At 45.7% G+C, this 20,406-nt stretch overlaps 1 protein-coding gene across 1 annotated transcript in view; it reads right to left on the bottom strand.

Moving 5' to 3' along the window:
• The window catches only part of LOC111959648 (zinc finger protein GLI2-like), a 156,536-nt gene that overhangs the window by 63,842 nt on the left and 72,288 nt on the right, over nt 1–20,406 (bottom strand). The window contains exons 4-6 of the mRNA XM_070437600.1: nt 19,515–19,763; nt 12,607–12,729; nt 3,222–3,226 (exon numbers count right to left, since the gene is read on the bottom strand). Coding sequence (XP_070293701.1) covers nt 3,222–3,226; nt 12,607–12,729; nt 19,515–19,763 — 377 coding nt within the window. The remainder of the gene's footprint in view (nt 1–3,221; nt 3,227–12,606; nt 12,730–19,514; nt 19,764–20,406) is intronic.

Genomic DNA, 20,406 nt, shown 5'->3' with positions numbered 1-20,406 from the left:
CCAGGGCAGAGGACTGAGGGTAGTACTCATCTGGAGGGTTATTAGGCCTAACAGGGGGCATCATCAGAGGTGCTGGCAACAGGAAGTTCTTAATAGCTCTCATCCCACCTCGCCAAAACACGTGCCCCGTCACACACAGACACGTACACACACACCAGCCGCCAACATGTCAAACACACCACTGTCAACCTGCTTTATTGGGTAAATTAGTGATCCTTCCTTCCAGGCCGTATGGATCCAGAGACCACTATACTATTCCAAACCTACGGCCATAAAAACTGTAGTCTTATACATGGTGTGTTTGTGTGTAAAAACTTAAGTCTTACGTTTTCAAACTATTACGTTATAAAAGGCATATGTGAATAAAGAGCTGCAGGATAGAAGGACTCTGGCTGCTCTATGAAAACTAGCTGTAGAGATGTAAGAGATATTTATGAAAGAGTTGGCAAAAACAACAAACGGTCCATAGGAATGTTCCTCTATGAAGCTAATAAATAAATGTGTCATGTATCATTAGGCGTGTTGAGAAAGAGGGGGGTTTGTCTCAGGGGAGAGGGGGAAGAGAGGGAGTAGAGGGGAGAGGGTTGATACCCGAATACAGCGGCGGGTTTATAGTTCTCTAGAAAAGTTTGGGGTGGATTTACATTGAGTCTAATGGCTCTTTCTCTCTGCCTGGGACTGGGCTGGCCCATTGTGGAGCCGCTTGTGTGTGTGTGCGTGTGTGCGCGCGCGGTGCAGCGGTCCTATTAATCTCTGCTTACCACAGAACTGAACCTCAGGGGAGATGCTTATTAATGTGCCACTTAATAAATCAGGAAACCAAACAGGGTACAACTCGCAGCCTGGCAAGGCTGGCGCCTGCCTCACCCCCTTGGCACCTATCCCAAAAGACTGCCTCATACCTCCTACCCTCCAACCCCCATTACCCAGACATGGTCTCACCCCCTTTCCAAAAGACATACCTACAACCTCCCCCAAACCCCACCCCTATGCCCCTAAACAAACTGTAGTCATAAGCCCCAAACCCAAACCCAAACCCAAACCCACCACCACACACCCCTACCCTCAGACAGGATCTCAAACCCTCTCATACCTTATACCTCCAACCCCAAAATCCCCCTCCGTATCCACCCCTAGACAAACTAGTCTCTCCCTATGCAATTCAATACAACTTCATTTTCCCCTTAAGAGTCCCTAGCTAATGTGTTAGTCAACAGTGTGTGCATGGGAGCAGTGTTCACTCCTCTAGCCTGGATCTGGCACACTAAGGATACACTCCTCCTGGGCCTCCGTGTTAGAGACACAGCGTACAAGGTCATTGCTGCGTCTGCTCTGCTAGAGGTCACTCAGGCAACACTCACACGGCGATGGAGTGTTTTATAGGTGGCGGGGCTCTAATTTAGGGATACGCCAGGTTCCGGTAGCGGAGAGTGAGAAACAAGATGTTCTATGAGGCGGGATACGCCGCGGGGAGGTGGCAAAGCGCTGGCGGAGAGATATGTCCTGTTCTTTAGGTCTAGGACTCTCTGTGGGAGCAGAGGAGAGCAGAGCACGGGGAGGGTTGGCTATAATTGGGGGATCTGGGCTCATAATTACAGGCACTTCAGTGCACATTCACCAAAAAACGAAAAGGGGGCAGAGTGATTATTTTAAGCATCTGCCTTGCTGTTTTAATTGAAATGGCTTTGTGGAAAATCAGAAAACTCTAATTGGAGGGTAGTTATCCTTTACCCCCCGTCCCTCCCCACCAACCCCAGTACAGCCCTAAACCAAAGCCCTCCGAATGAGAGTTGGCACAGGTTCCACACACAGCACGGCACACAAAGGTAGTCTCCCTTTGTTCAGTGTAACAGTTTGTATGGGATCAGGAGAGCCAGTGGAGCCCTGTGGAGGGCCTGGCTTTGTTGGGTCATTAGTTAGGAGTGTTGATTCACTACATCCGCTGCTTTCTGGCTCTGACTCTCTCTCTGGTCTCTCTTTCTCTGGACTCTCTCTCTCTCTGGTCTCTCTTTCTCTGGTCTCTTTTTCTCTGGTCTCTCTTTCTCTGGTCTCTCTCTCTCTCTGGTCTCTCTTTCTCTGATATCTCTTACGCTGGTCTCTCTCTTTCTCTGGTCTCTCTCTTTCTCTGGTCTCTCTCCCTCTGGTCTCTCTCTCACTGGTCTCTGATATTTCTTTCTCTGGTCTCTCTCCCTCTCTCTGGTCTCTCTCTCTCTGGTCTATCTGGTCTCTCTCACTGATTATAATATTTTTTGCATGATTTCGGGTTTTGATGATTTTTGAAACATTAAAGTCACTATGCATTATGTGGGTTGAATGCTGTAACAACACAGAATAAAACAATTAAGTCCCATACTGGTAGTGACGGACCATGTGTGAATAACCATCAGTTATTCACAGTACTTTACTTTAATCAAATATGTCAGTTGTTGTGTATATTACATTTGTTTTATTTGATGACTTTATTATTTCATTCCAAGTCATCATCTCATCTCTATAGAGCTGCTTCCTATGCTGTTGGACAAAAATCCCAACTTTAGTAGTTCTTCAAAGTAAATAAGGCATACTTTTATGTCTGCTGAATAACAATACCTTGCGAAGCAACTGCTCTGTATCCCCTCTTGATCGCGCATTCTTCTTTCTCTTACATAGCAGGCATAAAATAAACACAGACTGGACAAGTAGCTGCTGCGCTATGGATTATGGTCATTGCAGTTAAAAATCACGTTTTCTGCGCTAAACTATGTATAACATTGGCCTGTTGGAAACTACAACTCCCTACTACATTGCACAGTTCGGGCATGATCTGATTTATCTCTAGAGAAACAGCAGCTCAAAAAACTGAACAAAATGGAATCCAATAAAATGTAACAGACATCAGTCAATTAGTTTTCTAAAAACCAAAAAATAACCAACATTTTGGTTTAATCGCTCAGAACTACTCTCTGGACTCTCTTTCTCTAGTATAGTTGCTATACAGTGGTTCCATTACATCCACTGCTGCCTCTCTCAGGTGACCCTAGACTGAGGTGAAGCATGCAGGCCCAGGCGTTGATCCTGCGAGGCGAGGGAGTGGCCCAGCGCGATGCCCAATCGCCTCCCTGAACTACACCCCAGCCTGGGTACCAGCCAGCCAAGAGCCCCAGCCCAGCCACCCCAGCTCCGCTCTGCTCTCCTCCGAGTGGTGAGGAATGTTTATTTTCCCTGGTAAATCTCTCTAATACCATCACTGCACATTTTATTAGAGGAGGCTCGCTGCGATGATTCCCCTGTGAGCCCCTAGTGGCCTGCTAAAGCCAGACGTGTGTGTGTGAGCACATGTCTGCTGGGTGTTCATACAGTAAGTGTTTGTGTATGTAGTCAAACCAGGGGGACAAGATCCCCCTCCTTCTCTGTCCCTCCCTCACACCCCCCCCTCATCCCCAGATGTATTTTTCCTCTGACTAGATGGAAGATATTTACTTTGGCAGCAGCTATTGTCATAGGACCTTCAGTTTATTTTCCCGCCAGCAGGTTCCTCTACGGTTAGTTCTCTACGACCTGTCCCCCCCCCCACCCCCCCATTATCAAGACTGTGCATCATGCACTGTAATCTGTAGGACTTTTTTTTTTAAATACACTGAACACTATTGCTTTGTGTCAAATGTTTTAAAGAACTAGTCAGTTCTCTTCAGATCAGTGCAATAAAGGAGAAGTGAGGAGACAGATTGTTTAGACAACTGAAAAAGCTTACCCTCGACCCTTAGTTGGTGATTGTACTGTATGTGTTTCTGCTGGTGTGCTGCAAGTTTGGCCCACCATCAGGCTGTGTAACAGCATAATATCCCCCTTTGTTTGGCCCACCATCAGGATGTGTAACATGCGCTAATATTCCCCCCTTGGTTGGTCCACCATCTAGGATGTTGTAACAGCCAATATCCCCCCTTGGTTTGGTCCACCATCAGGCTGTGTAACAGCATAATATCCCCCTTGGTTTGGTGCCACCATCAGAGTGTGTAAACAGCATAATATTCCCCTTGGTTTGGCCCACCATCAGGCTGGTGTAACAGCATATTTATCCCCCCTTGTTTGGCCCACCATCAGGCTGTGTAACAGCATATTATCCCCCCTGTGTGGCCCACTATCATGCTGTGTAACAGCATATTATCCCACCTTGGTTGTGGCCCACCATCAGGCTGTGGAACAGCATTATTTATCCCCCTGGTTTGGCCCACTATCACGTTTGTGTAACAGCATATTATCCCCACCTTGGTTTGGCCCACCCATCAGGGCTGTGTAAACAGCATAATATCCCCCTTGGTTTGGCCCACATAGACGTTGTGTAACAGCCATATGTTATTCCCACCTTGGTTTTGGCCCATGCTATCAGACTGTGTAACAGCATAATATCCCCCTTGGTTGGCCCACTATCAGACTGTGGAACAGCTATAATATCCCCCTTGGTTTGGCCCACATCAGCTGTGTAACAGCATAATATCCCCCCTTGGTTGGCCACCATCGGCTGTGTGTTACAGAGACAATATCCCTTGGTTTGGCACCACAGGCTGTGTAACAGACATAATATCCCCCTTGGTTTGGCACCATCAGGCTTGTAACAGCATAATATCCCCCTTGGTGTTTGGCCACCATCAGCGTGTGTAACAGCATAATATCCCCCTTGGTTGGGCCCACTATTCAGGCTGTGTAACAGCATAATATCCCCCCTTTGTTTTGACCCCCATTCAGGTGTGTAACGAGAGTAATTATCCCCCCGTTAGGTTTGGCCCACTATCAGACTAGTGTTAACGAGGCATAATATCCCCCCTTGGTTTGGCCCACCATCAGGCTGTGTAACAGCATAATATCCCCCCTTGGTTTGGCCCACTATCAGACTGTGTAACAGCATAATATCCCCCCTTGGTTTGGCCCACCATCAGGCTGTGTAACAGCATAATATCCCCCCTTGGTTTGGCCCACTATCAGATTGTGTAACAGCATATTATCCCAGTGATACGCTGTGTGCTGTGTTTGCATTAGGCTGTGTTGTCGAAGCCTGCGGTTAGTTACTGACAGATGTACTGACAGATGTATTTATTTGCGTGTTCATCCACCCAGGGGCCCATCTCTTCCCCTTTATCTATCAGAGATCACTCATAACATAACATGTCACGTGCAATAGATTTACTTTAGGTTTACAAGGGGCTTTAGGGAACAAGGCCCAACTGGCCTCTGCCTGGTCTGCTGGAAGTGTCTGCTACTAGAGGGGGAAATTGGTCTTTGTTGTTTTAGCGGAGACTGTTCTTTCAGCCTGCGTGTCGGCCCGCCCGTCACATGAACATGTCAGAGCACGCCATTGGCATGGACACGCATTTGGCACGGCAGTGAAGGAGAGCGTTTCGGCACGGCCCACACTAACCGGCCGACCGACGGCAGGCAGGATCTGCTGGTGTTTGTTTGTAGGCCTGTCAAAGCAGACTGCATGTAGACTACATGGCACCCATGTCTCAGTCAGTCACACAGTAGGCGGAGGAGAGGAGCAGAAAGCTACTGTCTGCGTCCCAAATGGCTCCCCAATACTGTATAGTGCACTACTTTTGACCAGGGCCCATAATGTGTTCTTAGAGAAAGCATTACTACTTACTTAGCTACTCCCCTTCACCCTTAACAAAGGGACCCAAAAATGTTAAAGGATGCTCACACAGATTATTGTTCAGATTATTGACTGTTATTATCAATTGTTGTACACAGTATACAATTGCCAACGTATAGAATACAGTACCATGCATGGAGACAGGGTTGCATGGTCTTTCCTGAGCAGTTAGCTCTGGTAGACTGGACTGGACAGCATCAGGGTGACATGTTTAGTGTAATTTAACCATGTTCCTGAGAAAAAGACAGAGAGAGTGTCTGGTTTATAGGTCTGCTTAATGGCAAGCTGTACAATTGACAGTAAATCCATACATTTAGCCCTATGGCGATACGAGGATACCAGACTGTCTTAAACTCTACTCACCGGCACGGCAGAATTTTCCATAAACACATTTCTCTCTTTTATTAACAACGATCACTATTTTATAGTTCAACCTTAAACCTCTAAGCCCACTCTCTCATGTCTGCAGCACTAATAGGAATAACTGGTAGGGAAAATAACCAGCCATACTTTTACTTTGGGTTCACTGAGGACTCTGCCCTTGTGGTAGGTCCAATGGGTTTATTAGAGCATAAACTGATTTTGAAATAAGCATATAAATTTTATTTTATTTTATCAGAGCAAAGCTTCCAAAACAAACGTTGGGGTCTCGATGCATATGTATCGCCCTCTCTGCTGTTAAATGAGTCTCTTTATTCGCCAGGCTGTCTGCTGAGCCCCTGAGCCATTAGATGGCTGGCTGGGTCAATACAGAGGCTGTGTGTGTGGAGCTGCTAGCCTCGCTAACCGCACTAACAGAGAGCCCCAGGCCCAAGAGTGCCCGGACGTTGACCACATCAAACCCGGCGAGGAGAAGGAGAAGGCCCAGTGCTGTGCTGTGTGAGTCAGTGTCTGTGGGTGTCTGAGAAAACAGCCTCCCCAAACAACTGTGGGCAGCCAGCAGCAGTGGCGGTCACACCGGGAGAGAGAAGTGGATGGAGGAATGGAGGGACGGAGTAGTGGAAGGGGAAGGCAACAACATCTATGCCCCAAACTAGCCGTCCGTTCTCCACCCTCCCTCCCTCTTCATGTTTGATTATGGGATTTAGGGGTAATTTAAGGTTAATTTCAACGGCGGTCCCGTTTTCCTAGCGTGTGCGTGTGAGGATTGATGCGTAAGCGTCACGCAGGGTGGACCGGGAGCGTGACAGATGAGGTGGAAACACTGTTAGATGGCTCGCTCTCGCTCATTTTCCTTGGGTGGGTTGAGACAGGATGAAAGTGATATGGATACTACACCGGGAGTCTGTGCCTGGCAGGCAGCGTCTCCATTTCTTTGATTGTCGAAAGGCATCGAAAGGCTTACTTTCATGGACAGTTTAGTTTAGTTTTCCACTCAGCACTATATTGCCCTTTCATACAGCTTACTGGAAGGTTCCTGGGTTCATTTAACTTAAGTCGAATCCAAAAGTCTTGGTCCAGGTACTTGCAGCAATGTTAGGCCTTACTTACTATCACTCTGCTCATACAGATGTAGGATATTAATTTGAGTCAGTTTGCTACAGCAGGAAAATAATCCTGCAGAAACAGGAAATGTGAATTATTATGTGGATTATAATTAATAGACATTTTTGTAGGGGTTGTGTAACGGCTTTCCTCCTCCTCTTCTGATGAAGAGGAGGAGCAGGGATCGAACCAAAATGCAGCTGAGTTTGTACACATAATTTATTAAAGAAAACACGAACTTGACTAAACTAACAAAAACAACAAACGGTGTAGACAGACCTAGACGACGAACTTACATAAAACAAGAAGAACGCACGAATAGGAAACATAGGCTACACAAATGAACGAGGAACAAACAAACCGAAAACAGTCCCGCGTGGTGTACAGACACAGACACGGAAGACAACCACCCACAAACAAACATTGTGAACAGCCTACCTAAATATGACTCTCAATCAGAGGAAACGTCAAACACCTGCCTCTAATTGAGAGCCATACCAGGCAACCCAAAACCAACATAGAAACAGAAAACATAGAATGCCCACCCAAACTCACGTCCTGACCAACTAACACACATAACAAACTAACAGAAATAGGTCAGGAACGTGACATAACCCCCCCCATAAGGTGCGAACTCCGGGCGCACCAGCACAAAGTCTAGGGGAGGGTCTGGGTGGGCATCTGACCACGGTGGTGGCTCAGGCTCCGGGCGAGGTCCCCACCCCACCATAGTCAATCCCAGCCTCCATCTCCCCCTAAGAATGTCCACCCTCATTTTACCCCCACAAAATCCTCTTGGTAACATCAATGACAGGGACAGCACCGGGACAGAGGGATAGATCAAGACAGAGGGATAGCACAAGACAGAGGGATAGATCAGAATATAGAGGTAGCTCAGGATAGAGAGGGAGATCAGGATAGAGGGGCAACTCCGGACTGAAGGGCAGCTCCGGACAGGAGGGACAGCTCTGGACTGAGGGCAGTTCTGGGTAATATAGCCTGGCTGAAGGCAGCTCCTGGCTGACTGACGAATCTGGACGCTCATGGCAGGCTGACGGCTCTCGACGCTCATGGCTGGCTGACGGCTCTCGACGCTCATGGCTGGCTGACGGCTCTCGACGCTCATGGCTGGCTGACGGCTCTCGACGCTCATGGCGGCTGACGGCTCTCGACGCTCATGGCTGGCTGACGGCTCTCGACGCTCATGGCTGGCTGACGGCTCTCGACGCTCATGCGGCTGACGGCTCTGGACGCTCATGGCTCTCTACGGCTCTGGCTGCTCATGGCTCGCTGGCGGCTCTGGCAGATCTGTCTGGGTGGCGGCTCTGGCAGATCCTGTCTGGTGCGCTCTGGCAGATCCTGTCTGGTTGGCGGCTCTGGCAGATCCTGTCTGGTTGGCGGCTCTGGCAGATCCTGTCTGGTTGCGGCTCTGGCAGATCCTCTGGTTGGCGGCTCTGGCAGATCCTGTCTGGACGGACGGCTCTAGCGGCTCCTGGCTGGCGGCGGCTCTAGCGGCTCCTGTCTGGCGGACGGCTCTGTAGGCTCATGGCAGACGGCGGCTTGCAGGCTCAGGCAGACGGGCGGCTTTGCAGGCTCATTGCAGACGGATGGCTCAGACGGCGCGGGGAGACGGATGGCTCAGATGCGCTGGGGAGACGGATGGCTCAGATGGCGCTGGTGAGACGGATGGCCTCAGAGGTGGCGCTGGGGAGACGGATGGCTCTGGCCGGATATGCGCACTGAGGACCTGGCGTTGGTGCCGGAACTGGAGGCACCGGGCTAAGGACACGCACCTTCATACTAGTGCGGGAGCAGGGACAGGGCACACTGTACTCTCAAAGCCCACTCTATACCTGGTGCGGTGGTACCGGCACTGGTGACACCGGGCTGAGGACAAGCACATCAGGATTAGTAGGGGGAGAGAAACAGTGTGTACAGGCTCTGGAGACGCACAGGAGCGTCAGTGCGTGGTGCCGGAACTGGAGGCACCGACTGGATACACGCACTACAGGGAGAGTGCGTGAGGAGGAACAGGGCTCAGGAGACGCACTGGTAGCCTAGTGCGTAGTGTAGGCACTGTAGGTACTAGGCTGGGGCGGGGAGTGGCGCCGGAAATACCGGACCGTGCAGGCGTACTGGCTCTCTTGAGCATTGAGCCTGCCCAACCTTACCTGGTTGAATGCTCCCGGTTGCCCGACCAGTGCGGGGAGGTGGAATAACCCGCACCGGGCTATGTAGGCGAACCGGGGAAACCATGCGTAAGGCAGGTGCCATGTATGCCGGCCCGAGGAGACGCACTGGAGACCAGACGCGTTGAGCCGGCCTCATGACACCTGGCTCAATACCCAATCTAGCCCTACCAGTGCGGGTTAACCCGCACTGGGCTATGCACTCGTACAGGAGACACCGTGCGCTCTACTGCGTAACACGGCGCCTGCCCGTACTCCCGCTCTCCACGGTAAGCCTGGAAGTGGGCGCAGGTCTCCTACCTGCCCTTGGCCCACACCCTTAGCCCCCCCCCAAAATTTTTGGAGTTACTCACGGGCTTTTGGCTTCGTGCAAGACGCGTCCCTCATAACCCGTTTCTCTCCGGTAGCCTCTGCTCTCCTCAGTGCCTCCAGCTGTTCCCATGGGAGGCGATCCCTACCAGCCAGGATCTCCTCCCATGTGTAGCAACCCTTCCCCAATATATCGTCCCAAGTCCATTCCTCCTTCTTTTCTGTCCCTTACTCCGTTTACTCCGCTGCTTGGCTCTGGAATTTGGTGGGTGATTCTGTAACGGCGTCCTCCTCCTCTATTGTTTTTTTTTTTTTTTTTTTTTTTTTTTTTTTTTTTTTTTTTTTTTTTTTTTTTTCATCGAAGAGGAGGAGCAGGGATCGAACCAAAATGCAGCTGAGTTTGTACACATAATTTATTAAAGAAAACACGAACTTGACTAAACTAACAAAAACAACAAACGGTGTAGACAGACCTAGACGACGAACTTACATAAAACAAGAAGAACGCACGAATAGGAAACATAGGCTACACAAATGAACGAGGAACAAACAAACCGAAAACAGTCCCGCGTGGTGTACAGACACAGACACGGAAGACAACCACCCACAAACAAACATTGTGAACAGCCTACCTAAATATGACTCTCAATCAGAGGAAACGTCAAACACCTGCCTCTAATTGAGAGCCATACCAGGCAACCCAAAACCAACATAGAAACAGAAAACATAGAATGCCCACCCAACCTCACGTCCTGACCAACTAACACACATAACAAACTAACAGAAATAGGTCAGGAACGTGACAGGTTGACACCTTTTTGTGTAAGGGAAAATCAAGTCTGAAATGTCAAAGTGAAAATTACAAACTTCAGAAACCTTTTAAACCTCAAATACACTATACGTTTTAAATTGAAGGAAAGTTATCCTGCAACAGGGTGATCAAATTAAGATCCTACATCTGTAGTTCTGGGTCCAATAACAATGCAATAACAGGCGAGTGAAACAGACTGGCAGCAAGGTTTAGGTCCCTCACCATATGTCTGACTTCTGTGAAAAGCAGGGTTGTTCGCAACTTCTCTTCTGTCACACTGTCACTGAATGACCCCTGCCTGCATCTAGCCTCTGTCCTTGCCATTAGCTGTAGAGAGCAGAGCATGAACCACAGATTTACAGTATACCTGCCATAACACTGACTGAGAAAGAGAAGAGACAGATATAGAAGCTCTGGCATCTGCTGCTGCCTGCAATATAGTACATCCACTGCCCCCCCCCCCCCYCTCTCCATGATTGCCCTTTTAAGGTTACCGCTGTGAATTTACAGGATGTTACTGATAACAGTGTAACACACCTAAAAGACCATATGACTGGCTGTGTGAATAAGAAGCCTGTGCTGGGAGAACAGTAGGGGTTTTTACGAGTCCCCAGCCTCAGGCCTTTCTGTGTTTATATAAGACCCCACGACTCTCACTTTGATGTGGGGAAGTCTTACACACAGAAAACCACAAGAAGAAAAGGCATCTATGAAAAGCACAGCACCACATCCACATACCTGGAGATCAGCACAAAGGGCGACAAGGCTGTTAGTATTTAGTAGTGTGGTATATGGATAACTAAGCTGTTTGTATTTAGTAGTGTGGTATATGGATAACTAAGCTGTTAGTATTTAGTAGTNGGTATATGGATAACTAAGCTGTTTGTATTTAGTAGTGTGGTATATGGATAACTAAGCTGTTTGTATTTAGTAGTGTGGTATATGGATAACTAAGCAATAAGGCACGAGGGGGTGTGGTATATGGCCAATATACCACAGCTAAGGGCTGTTCTTAAGCACGACACAATGTGGAGTGCCTGGACACAGCCCTTAGTCAAAAAATCATAATTGAGCTCAGATGCATCCTGTTTCCATTGATCATCCTTGAGATGTTTCTACAACTTCATTGGAGTCCACCTGTGGTACATTCAAGTGATTGGACGTGATTTGGAAAGGCACATACCTGTCTATATAAGGTCCCACAGTTTTGAACCACCAAGACTCAAAGACGCAAGGCTGTAATCACTGCCAAAGGTGCTTCAACAAAGTACTGAGTAAAGGGTCTGAATACTTATGTAAATGTGTTATTATATTTTTAATACATTTGCAAAAATTTCTAAAAACCTGTTTTGGTTCTGTCATTATGCGGTATTGTGGGTAGAATTATGAAAAAATTATGGGGTATTGTGTGTAGAATTATGGAAAAAAAAGTTATAAATGTAATCTGTTTTAGAATGAAGCTGTAACGTAACAAAATGTGGAAAAAGTCAAGGGGTCTGACTACTTTCCGAATGCACTGTATACAGTATCACAAACCCCAGAGGAGCCTTATTGCTATTATAAACTGTTTACCAATGTAATTAGAGCAGTAAAAATAAATGTTTTGTCATACGCGTAGAATGCAGTCTGATATACCACAGCGTTCAGCCAATCAGCATTTAGGGCTCGAACCAACCAGTTTATAAGGGGCTCCTGAGTGGCACAGTGGTATAAGGCACTGCATCTCAGTGCTAGAGTCATCACTACAGACCCTGGTTCAATTCCAGGCTGTTTCACAACAGGCTGTGATCGGGAGTCCCATAGGGCGGCGCACAATTGGCCCAGTGTCGTCCGGGTTAGGGTTTGGCCGGGGTAGGCTGTCATTGTAAATAAGAATTTGTTCTTAACTGACTTGCAAGTTAAATAAATAAGGTTACATTTTTTAAAAATAATATGAACAGCAGTGAGGTGAGTCCAAAGTAAGTGCTATAACGTGTAGGAAACCCTGGTCGTTAGCGTTCGCTTTAGACATGTAGACAGGTGAAGAATTAGGTGGTGGGGATTGGTGTATCAGATGGTTTGGGTGGCTGTGTCGGAAGAATCCTGCGTGGTGTGTGCCATCCAGACCAGGTTTCTTACCCGAATCAGAGAATCGGTGTAATTGCGATACAACCCTGTGGGTTGCTTTACTATTTCAGGTGACTCACCGTAAGAGGATGTAGTAGGGCAGGTGTGCTGCTGCCGGCGCCGTTGCAAGGAGGTCTCCGTAGTTGCTCTGCCTAACTGCCATGAGGTGAGTATGTGTAGGGTCGCCCGGAGGGGGAGGGGAGCTGAACAGACCAGCTCCTTCAGGTGACTCATGGTCACTGAGGACAGAGAGCGGGTGAATGAGAAGCACTGTTACTACCAACACTTGAGACAGGAAGACTGGCAAGGAACAAGACAGACAGCGAAGAGAGGTAAGATAGACAAAGAGAGCAGAGACACGACGACACGACCAGACAGAGAGAGAGAGAGAGAGAGAGAGAGAGGAGAGAGAGAGAAGATGAGAGAGAAGCGAGGAGAGAGAGAGAGAGGAAATGGAAGGATTAGAAACAGACAGACACAGAGAGATGTGCATTGCTTCACAGGTTTGAAGATCTTTGCTACAGCAGATGCCTGGAGCAAAAAGGCTTTTGGTCACGATGGGTTGAATCTGAGGTTTGATGGCGGTGTGTAATGACCTGGGGAGTAAGGAAGAAACAAAGAAGAGAAAAGAAAGAAGGGATAAACATTCCTGCTTTTCTCATGTTTCGTACATAAATTATACTGTGACAGACTATCTGCTCACACAACACACACACACACACACACACACCACACACACACACAACACACACACACACACAACACACACACACACACACACCACACACACACACACACCACACACCACACACACACAACAGCACACACACACACACACAACACAAACCAACACACACACACACACACACACAACAACACACACACACACACACACAGGCGAAAGCATAAATGTAACCAATAGTGATAAGCAGGGAAACCCTTGAGCACCACAGTAATATTGATGTAATACATGTTAACACCTGCACCCAGTAAACCCACATTTAAAAGTGTCACAAGCTATAAGAGTGAGAGATGGATTTGTTTTTCTTCCTTTCCTTTCCTTCACAGCGAGCCACTGTGGGCTAAAGCCATTACTGTGGCCTCCTCCCCCTGTTTCCTGCTCTCCGTTTGTCCCTGTGGATATGTCAGGGGCTAATGTCTCAAATCATCAAATCAAATTTTATTGGTCACATATAGGGCTGTGGCGGTCACAAAATTTCGTCAGCCGGTGATTGTCAAGCAAATAACTGTCAGTCTCATTGTAATTGACCGTTTATTAACATAAACACATTTAGCATGTCCTGGCTTCCACACAGGGCCTACAAGCCACTGATGCGGACCTTTGGAACATCTACATTTTAAAAAGTATAATAAATCCATGTAATATAGCCTACACCTTCACAATAAATCCATTATGTACTTTAAACAGGTCTAAAGAAGCATGATATGAACAAAATGTATTCTATTTCAGAAGAAAAGAAAAGCATACTCTGAGTTGTCCTTATGTTAGGTCCTGATGTGGCTATGCCATATGGCTGTGGGCTACACTAGTTCATATAGTAGACAAGATTTGCTTAGAATTCCATAGCATTAGTTTATATTATTTTATAGTATGAAAAATTCAACTGAACAAAGCTGAATTAAAAATAAATAAATTCTCCAGACGATTTGAGGGAGTGTGCACATGCAGCAATTCCAATCCATGGGATCGGTGTCCCTTCCACGGGACAGTTGAGCTAACATAGGCTAATGCGATTAGCATGAGGTTGTAAGTAATAAGAAAATTTCCCAGGACATAGACATATCTGATATTGGCAGAAAGATTACATTCTTCTTAATCTAACTGCACTGTCCAATTTACAGTAGCTGTTACAGTGAAAGAATACCATGCTATTGTTTGAGAAGAGTGCACAATTTTGAACATGAAAAGTTATTAATAAACAAATTAGGCACATTTGAGCAGTCTTGACACAAAAGTTTGAACAGAAATGCAATGGTTCATTGGATCAGTCTAAAACTTTGCACATACACTGATGCCATCTAGTGGCCAAAATCCAAATTGCACCTGAGCTGGAATAATAGATTATGGCCTTTCTCTTGTGTTTCAAAAATGATGGTACAAAAAAAATTAAAAATAACGTTTTTTCTTCTTTGTATTATCTTTTACCAGATCTATTGTGTTATATTCTGCTACGTTCCTTTCACATTTCCATAAACTTCAAAGTGTTTCCTTTCAAATGGTACCAAGAATATGCATATCCTTGCTTCAGCTACAGGCAGTTAGATTTGGATATGTAATTTTAGGCGAACATTTTAAAAAGGGGCTAATCCTTTTAACAAAGAAATACAGTAGGTATTCCTATATGCTTAATTTAGAGTTATTAATGTAACTTTAGTTGTTCTACAAACGTTGGGCTATATGTTTGGATTTTTAATACATTGTAAGGCTGCATGATGAGACTAAAGATGATTTGAAAAATAGTCGCTTGAAAGGCATGAGCTCTGCTTTGTTTTTTGTGTGCAGGTTGTACACACTTCAATAGTCTCTCATTCACAATTTGACAAGCACTTGATAATGCCTCGAATTTCACGGCAGTATCACCTTTGAGGCCGGAATGCACCCTAAAAAAAAACATGCCTTTTGCGGCCCAGAGATCAGCGTTGTGACCTTCTTCCTGAGTGCTATTCTATTCTGTGCAATAAATAAATATTCCAAACATAGTCTGGGAAAGTTGTGGGGAAAGTTGTGGGGTGCAATAGATCCCAAATGAATACAACCACAATATTTGTTTACGCAATGTGGCTGACACAATAGATCAGAACATTTAGTTTAAAATGTTGATAAACTATTAGGCTATTTCTTCACATTATAGTGGTAGTAGGCTATAAGTACAAATGTTCCATTAGCGGGTAAACACCATTATCAAAAGTGGCAGCAAATACAATTATGCATGTAATGCTTTTATTATAAAGGTGCATTGTTATGGTGAAAATGTTCTTCCCCAAACTTTAAACTCACGTGCTGCTTATATATGCCAGTTAGGCTCTAACCCCCTTGTAAAGCGGATTCATGTGCTTAATTTTAAGAAGCTATTTAGTTGTGATACAAACCTTATCAAAACATATAGTCCTATGGGCTAGGCTACATGAGGTGTGCGACTATGATTAGAAAAAGTCACAAAATAAAACCAGTTTCTAAAGTTGGGCATCATTCACAAGTGATCATATATAATATTGTGATAGGCTAATCTTTCAAAAACAAGAACATTTCTAAGTGACCCCAAACTTTTGAACGGTAGTGTATTTAGCAGACGTTATTACGGATGCAGCGAAATGCTTGTGTTCTTTGCTCCAACAGTGCAGTAATATCTAACAATACACAACAATACACACAATACTCTACTGTTAGAAAAGGGAGGAAGAAGGGAGAGGGAGTGGAGGGATAGAAGGGTAGTTTGAGCTCCCTCAAAGGGCTTAATGTCTCTACTGTTAGTTAGTGAAACTGGGGAGAAAAGAGAGGGGGGGGGGTGGAGGTTTGAGCCCCTTTCCTCTGGGTTACCAAAGCCACGGGCCACACCAAAATGAAGACCAATAACATATTGATGTATAATTGATGTATAATTTACGTGATATTCAGTCGAGTAGAAATAGGAAGGAGAAGATTGAAATACTTAACAAACAAAGTCTGATATACTTTTTTGCATAATAATTTCGTCTGAAAGAGCTTATAGACATTGACCCATTTAAAAATGTAATCTTGCTATATCAGAATGTGAACAACTCGTAAAAAGACTATGGCAAATCACCTGTACGAAAAAAAGCAACCAAAAAAATATAAAATAAATTAGAAATCATGCAAACACCAAAATGAAGACCAATAACATATTGATGTATAATTGATGTATAATTTACGTGATATTCAGTCGAGTAGAAATAGGAAGGAGAAGATTGAAATACTTTAAAAAACAAAGTCTGATATAATTTTTTGCATAATAATTTCGTCTGAAAGAGCTTATAGACATTGACCCATTTAAAAATGTAATCTTGCTATATCAGAATGTGAACAACTCGTAAAAAGACTATGGGCAAATCACCTGTACGAAAAAAAAGCAACCAAAAAATATAAAAATAAATAGAAATCATGAAACAGAGAAATGTGTTTAAAAAAAAAAAAAGTAAAAGAGAACAGGAGGCCCACAGAGAAGCTCTCCTCACCTGCCAGATCACATAACCACTTCCAGTACAGCTGCTTTGTGTGGACTGGACAGACACTAAAGATGGTGGAGGGTAGTGAATAGGACAGACACACTAAAGATGGTGGAGGGTAGTGAATAGGACAGACACACTAAAGATGGTGGAGGGTAGTGGATAGGACAGACACACTAAAGATGGTGGAGGGTAGTGGATAGGACAGACACACTAAAGATGGTGGAGGGTAGTGAATAGGACAGACACACTAAAGATGGTGGAGGGTAGTGAATAGGACAGACACACTAAAGATGGTGGAGGGTAGTGGATAGGACAGACACACTAAAGATGGTGGAGGGTAGTGAATAGGACAGACACACTAAAGATGGTGGGGGGTAGTGAATAGGACAGACACACTAAAGATGGTGGAGGGTAGTGGATAGGACAGACACACTAAAGATGGTGGAGGGTAGTGAATAGGACAGACACACTAAAGATGGTGGAGGGTAGTGAATAGGACAGACACACTAAAGATGGTGGAGGGTAGTGAATAGGACAGACACTAAAGATGGTGGAGGGTAGTGGATAGGACAGACACACTAAAGATGGTGGAGGGTAGTGGATAGGACAGACACACTAAAGATGGTGAGGGTAGTGAATAGGACGACACACTAAAGATGGTGGAGGGTAGTGGATAGGACAGACACACTAAAGATGGTGGAGGGTAGTGAATAGGACAGACACACTAAAGTATGGTGGAGGGTAGTGAATAGGACAGACACACTAAAGATGGTGGAGGGTAGTGGATAGGACAGACACACTAAAGATGGTGGAGGTAGTGGAATAGGACAAGACACTAAAGATGGTGGAGGGTAGTGAATAGGACAGACACACTAAAGATGGTGGAGGCTAGTGAATAGGACAGACACACTAAAGATGGTGGAGGGTAGTGAATAGGACAGACACACTAAAGATGGTGGAGGGTAGTGAATAGGACAGACACACTAAAGATGGTGGAGGGTAGTGAATAGGACAGACACACTAAAGATGGTGGAGGGTAGTGAATAGGAGACACACTAAAGATGGTGGAGGGTAGTGAAGGACAGAACACACTAAAGATGGTGGAGGGTAGTGAATAGGACAGACACACTAAGGATGGTGGAGGGTAGTGAATAGGACAGACACACTAAAGATGGTGGAGGGTAGTGGATAGGACAGACACACTAAAGATGGTGAGGGTAGTGGATAGGACAGACACACTAAAGATGGTGGAGGGTAGTGAATAGGACAGACACACTAAAGATGGTGGAGGGTAGTGGATAGGAAGACACACTAAATATGGTGGAGGGTAGTGAATAGGACAGACACACTAAAGATGGTGGAGGGTAGTGAATAGGACAGACACACTAAAGATGGTGGAGGGTAGTGAATAGGACAGACACACTAAAGATGGTGGAGGGTAGTGGATAGGACAGAACACACTAAAGATGGTGGAGGTAGTGATAGGACAGACACTAAAGATGGTGGAGGGTAGTGAATAGGACAGACACACTAAAGATGGTGGAGGGTAGTGAATAGGACAGACACTAAAGATGGTGGAGGGTAGTGAATAGGACAGACACTAAGATGGTGGAGGGTAGTGAATAGGACAGACACTAAAGATGGTGGAGGGTAGTGAATAGGACAGACACACTAAAGATGGTGGAGGGTAGTGTATAGGACAGACACACTAAAGATGGTGGAGGGTAGTGGATAGGACAGACACACTAAAGATGGTGGAGGGTAGTGGATAGGACAGACACACTAAAATGGTGGAGGGTAGTGGATAGGACAGACACACTAAAGATGGTGGAGGGGAGTGAATAGGACAGACACACTAAAAGATGGTGGAGGGTAGTGAAATAGGACAGACACTAAGATGGTGGAGGGTAGGTGAAATAGGACATGACCTAAAGATGGTGGAGGGTAGTGAATAGGACAGACACACTAAAGATGGTGGAGGGTAGTGAATAGGACAGACACACTAAAGATGGTGGAGGGTAGTGGATAACCTTTTATCCTCTCAGGTGGCTCTATTGTTCAGCTTTTTAGCCTCTCAGGCGGCTCTCTCTAGTCTCTTCAACCTGTTGTCATAACAGGTTTGTGAGGACAGGCCTGTCATCATATGAACTCCGTACAGGGGAAGGAAATGGGCTTTGTTTGTCTTTGCTAATTTCCATGGTTTCCGATACCCAAACATTCGTTCACACACTTATACACACATTCTATTCTATTCTGTGCATGTGTACACATACACTCTCAATCTCTCTCACACACACACACATTCAAGCACGCACACACGTACACACATGCAAACACACACACACTATATACCTCATACACATCCCATTACATGAGAGGATGAAAGGAGAATGTTTTAATGTATCAGAGTGTATTAGGCGTTAGACTAATTATCACAGTATGGTGGGTAATGTAGTGTGTAAACAACTTAACAACATATACCCAGGTGTGTTCTGGGAGATGTTGTGTGCAAGACGTGTGTTTATAGCGACAACTATCTTATATACTATTCTTATGTTCCTCAAACACAGTCTGCTCCTCTCATCTCACCTTAATGCTGAAACAAATATGTTTGTAAATCAACCAACTATATTTCTGCCTTATTGTTAGCATTTGTATAAATATAATTCATAATCTAACAGATATGGGCTGTGATTTGACGTAGAAAATGTAGTTTTATCTGGACATTTTACATTTTTGATTTATTCTAATGCTCTCTTATAGTAAGATCCCCTATAACTGCCAGGAGATTGCATGCGTGTCTGTGTGCGTGTGTGTCTCACCTTCTGCGGGGCTGAGTCCACGGGCAGCTGAGATCATGGATAGGGTAGGGCTGCTGTGCATGGACCGGAGGTAGTGCTCCATGTGGTGGTTGATGTAGGGGTGAGGGGGGCTGAAGGGGGAGTCCCCCGTCCCTGCTGCCTGAGGGGACAGACGGATCAGAGAGATGCCGTCTGAGATGACTGGGCTGCTGGCTAGGCCTTGAGGTCTGGCGAGAGAGAAAAGACGTGGAGAATTAGTTAATGTCAAAAATAGAGAGTGAAAGAGACAACCATCGACAGAGTCAGAGGTAATATAGTCCACAGGTCACCGTCAGTGGGATATATATTTGTCATTTGTTGGCAGTTAACTAGCAAGTCTGCTTGTAGATACACAGCCAGGTTGCTGTAACTCTTGATAGCTGCCCCCTGAAGCCAGAATTGAACACTGAATACAGTACAGTCTGTCTGCTGACTGCTGGCACAGTTCTTTGAACTGTCTTTGGCAAAGCTAGTTCTTTGAAGCGGCATGCTACTCCTCCTGTGAATCTGGTTGTTGTGCTATTACATTTTCAAATGGGTCTAATTGAAACCACAATGTGTGGTGGGCCAGACAGTAGAGCACCTGGAAACAGGGAGTGACTGCCACTTCTCTGAGGAAGAAAGACTGCCGGACACCACTCAAGAGCTCTGTAGGCTACTGTACTTACATTCAGATGAAGAACTTGTTCAACTCTATTCTCTTGCAAAAATAACAGTGAAAGGTAGAAGCCAAGAGACTAGAATGTATTTTGCTAGAAGCCAAAAGACACACATTTTTATGCTGCAATTCATCCACAACCCTCCACGGTCTGTCTGTTGTTATTGAGACAT

This window comes from Salvelinus sp. IW2-2015, linkage group LG36, assembly GCF_002910315.2.
Source record: "Salvelinus sp. IW2-2015 linkage group LG36, ASM291031v2, whole genome shotgun sequence".
Lineage (NCBI taxonomy): Eukaryota > Metazoa > Chordata > Actinopteri > Salmoniformes > Salmonidae > Salvelinus > Salvelinus sp. IW2-2015.
The sequence above is the reverse complement of the archived record's forward strand: the minus strand, read 5'-3'. Positions and strand labels throughout refer to the sequence as shown.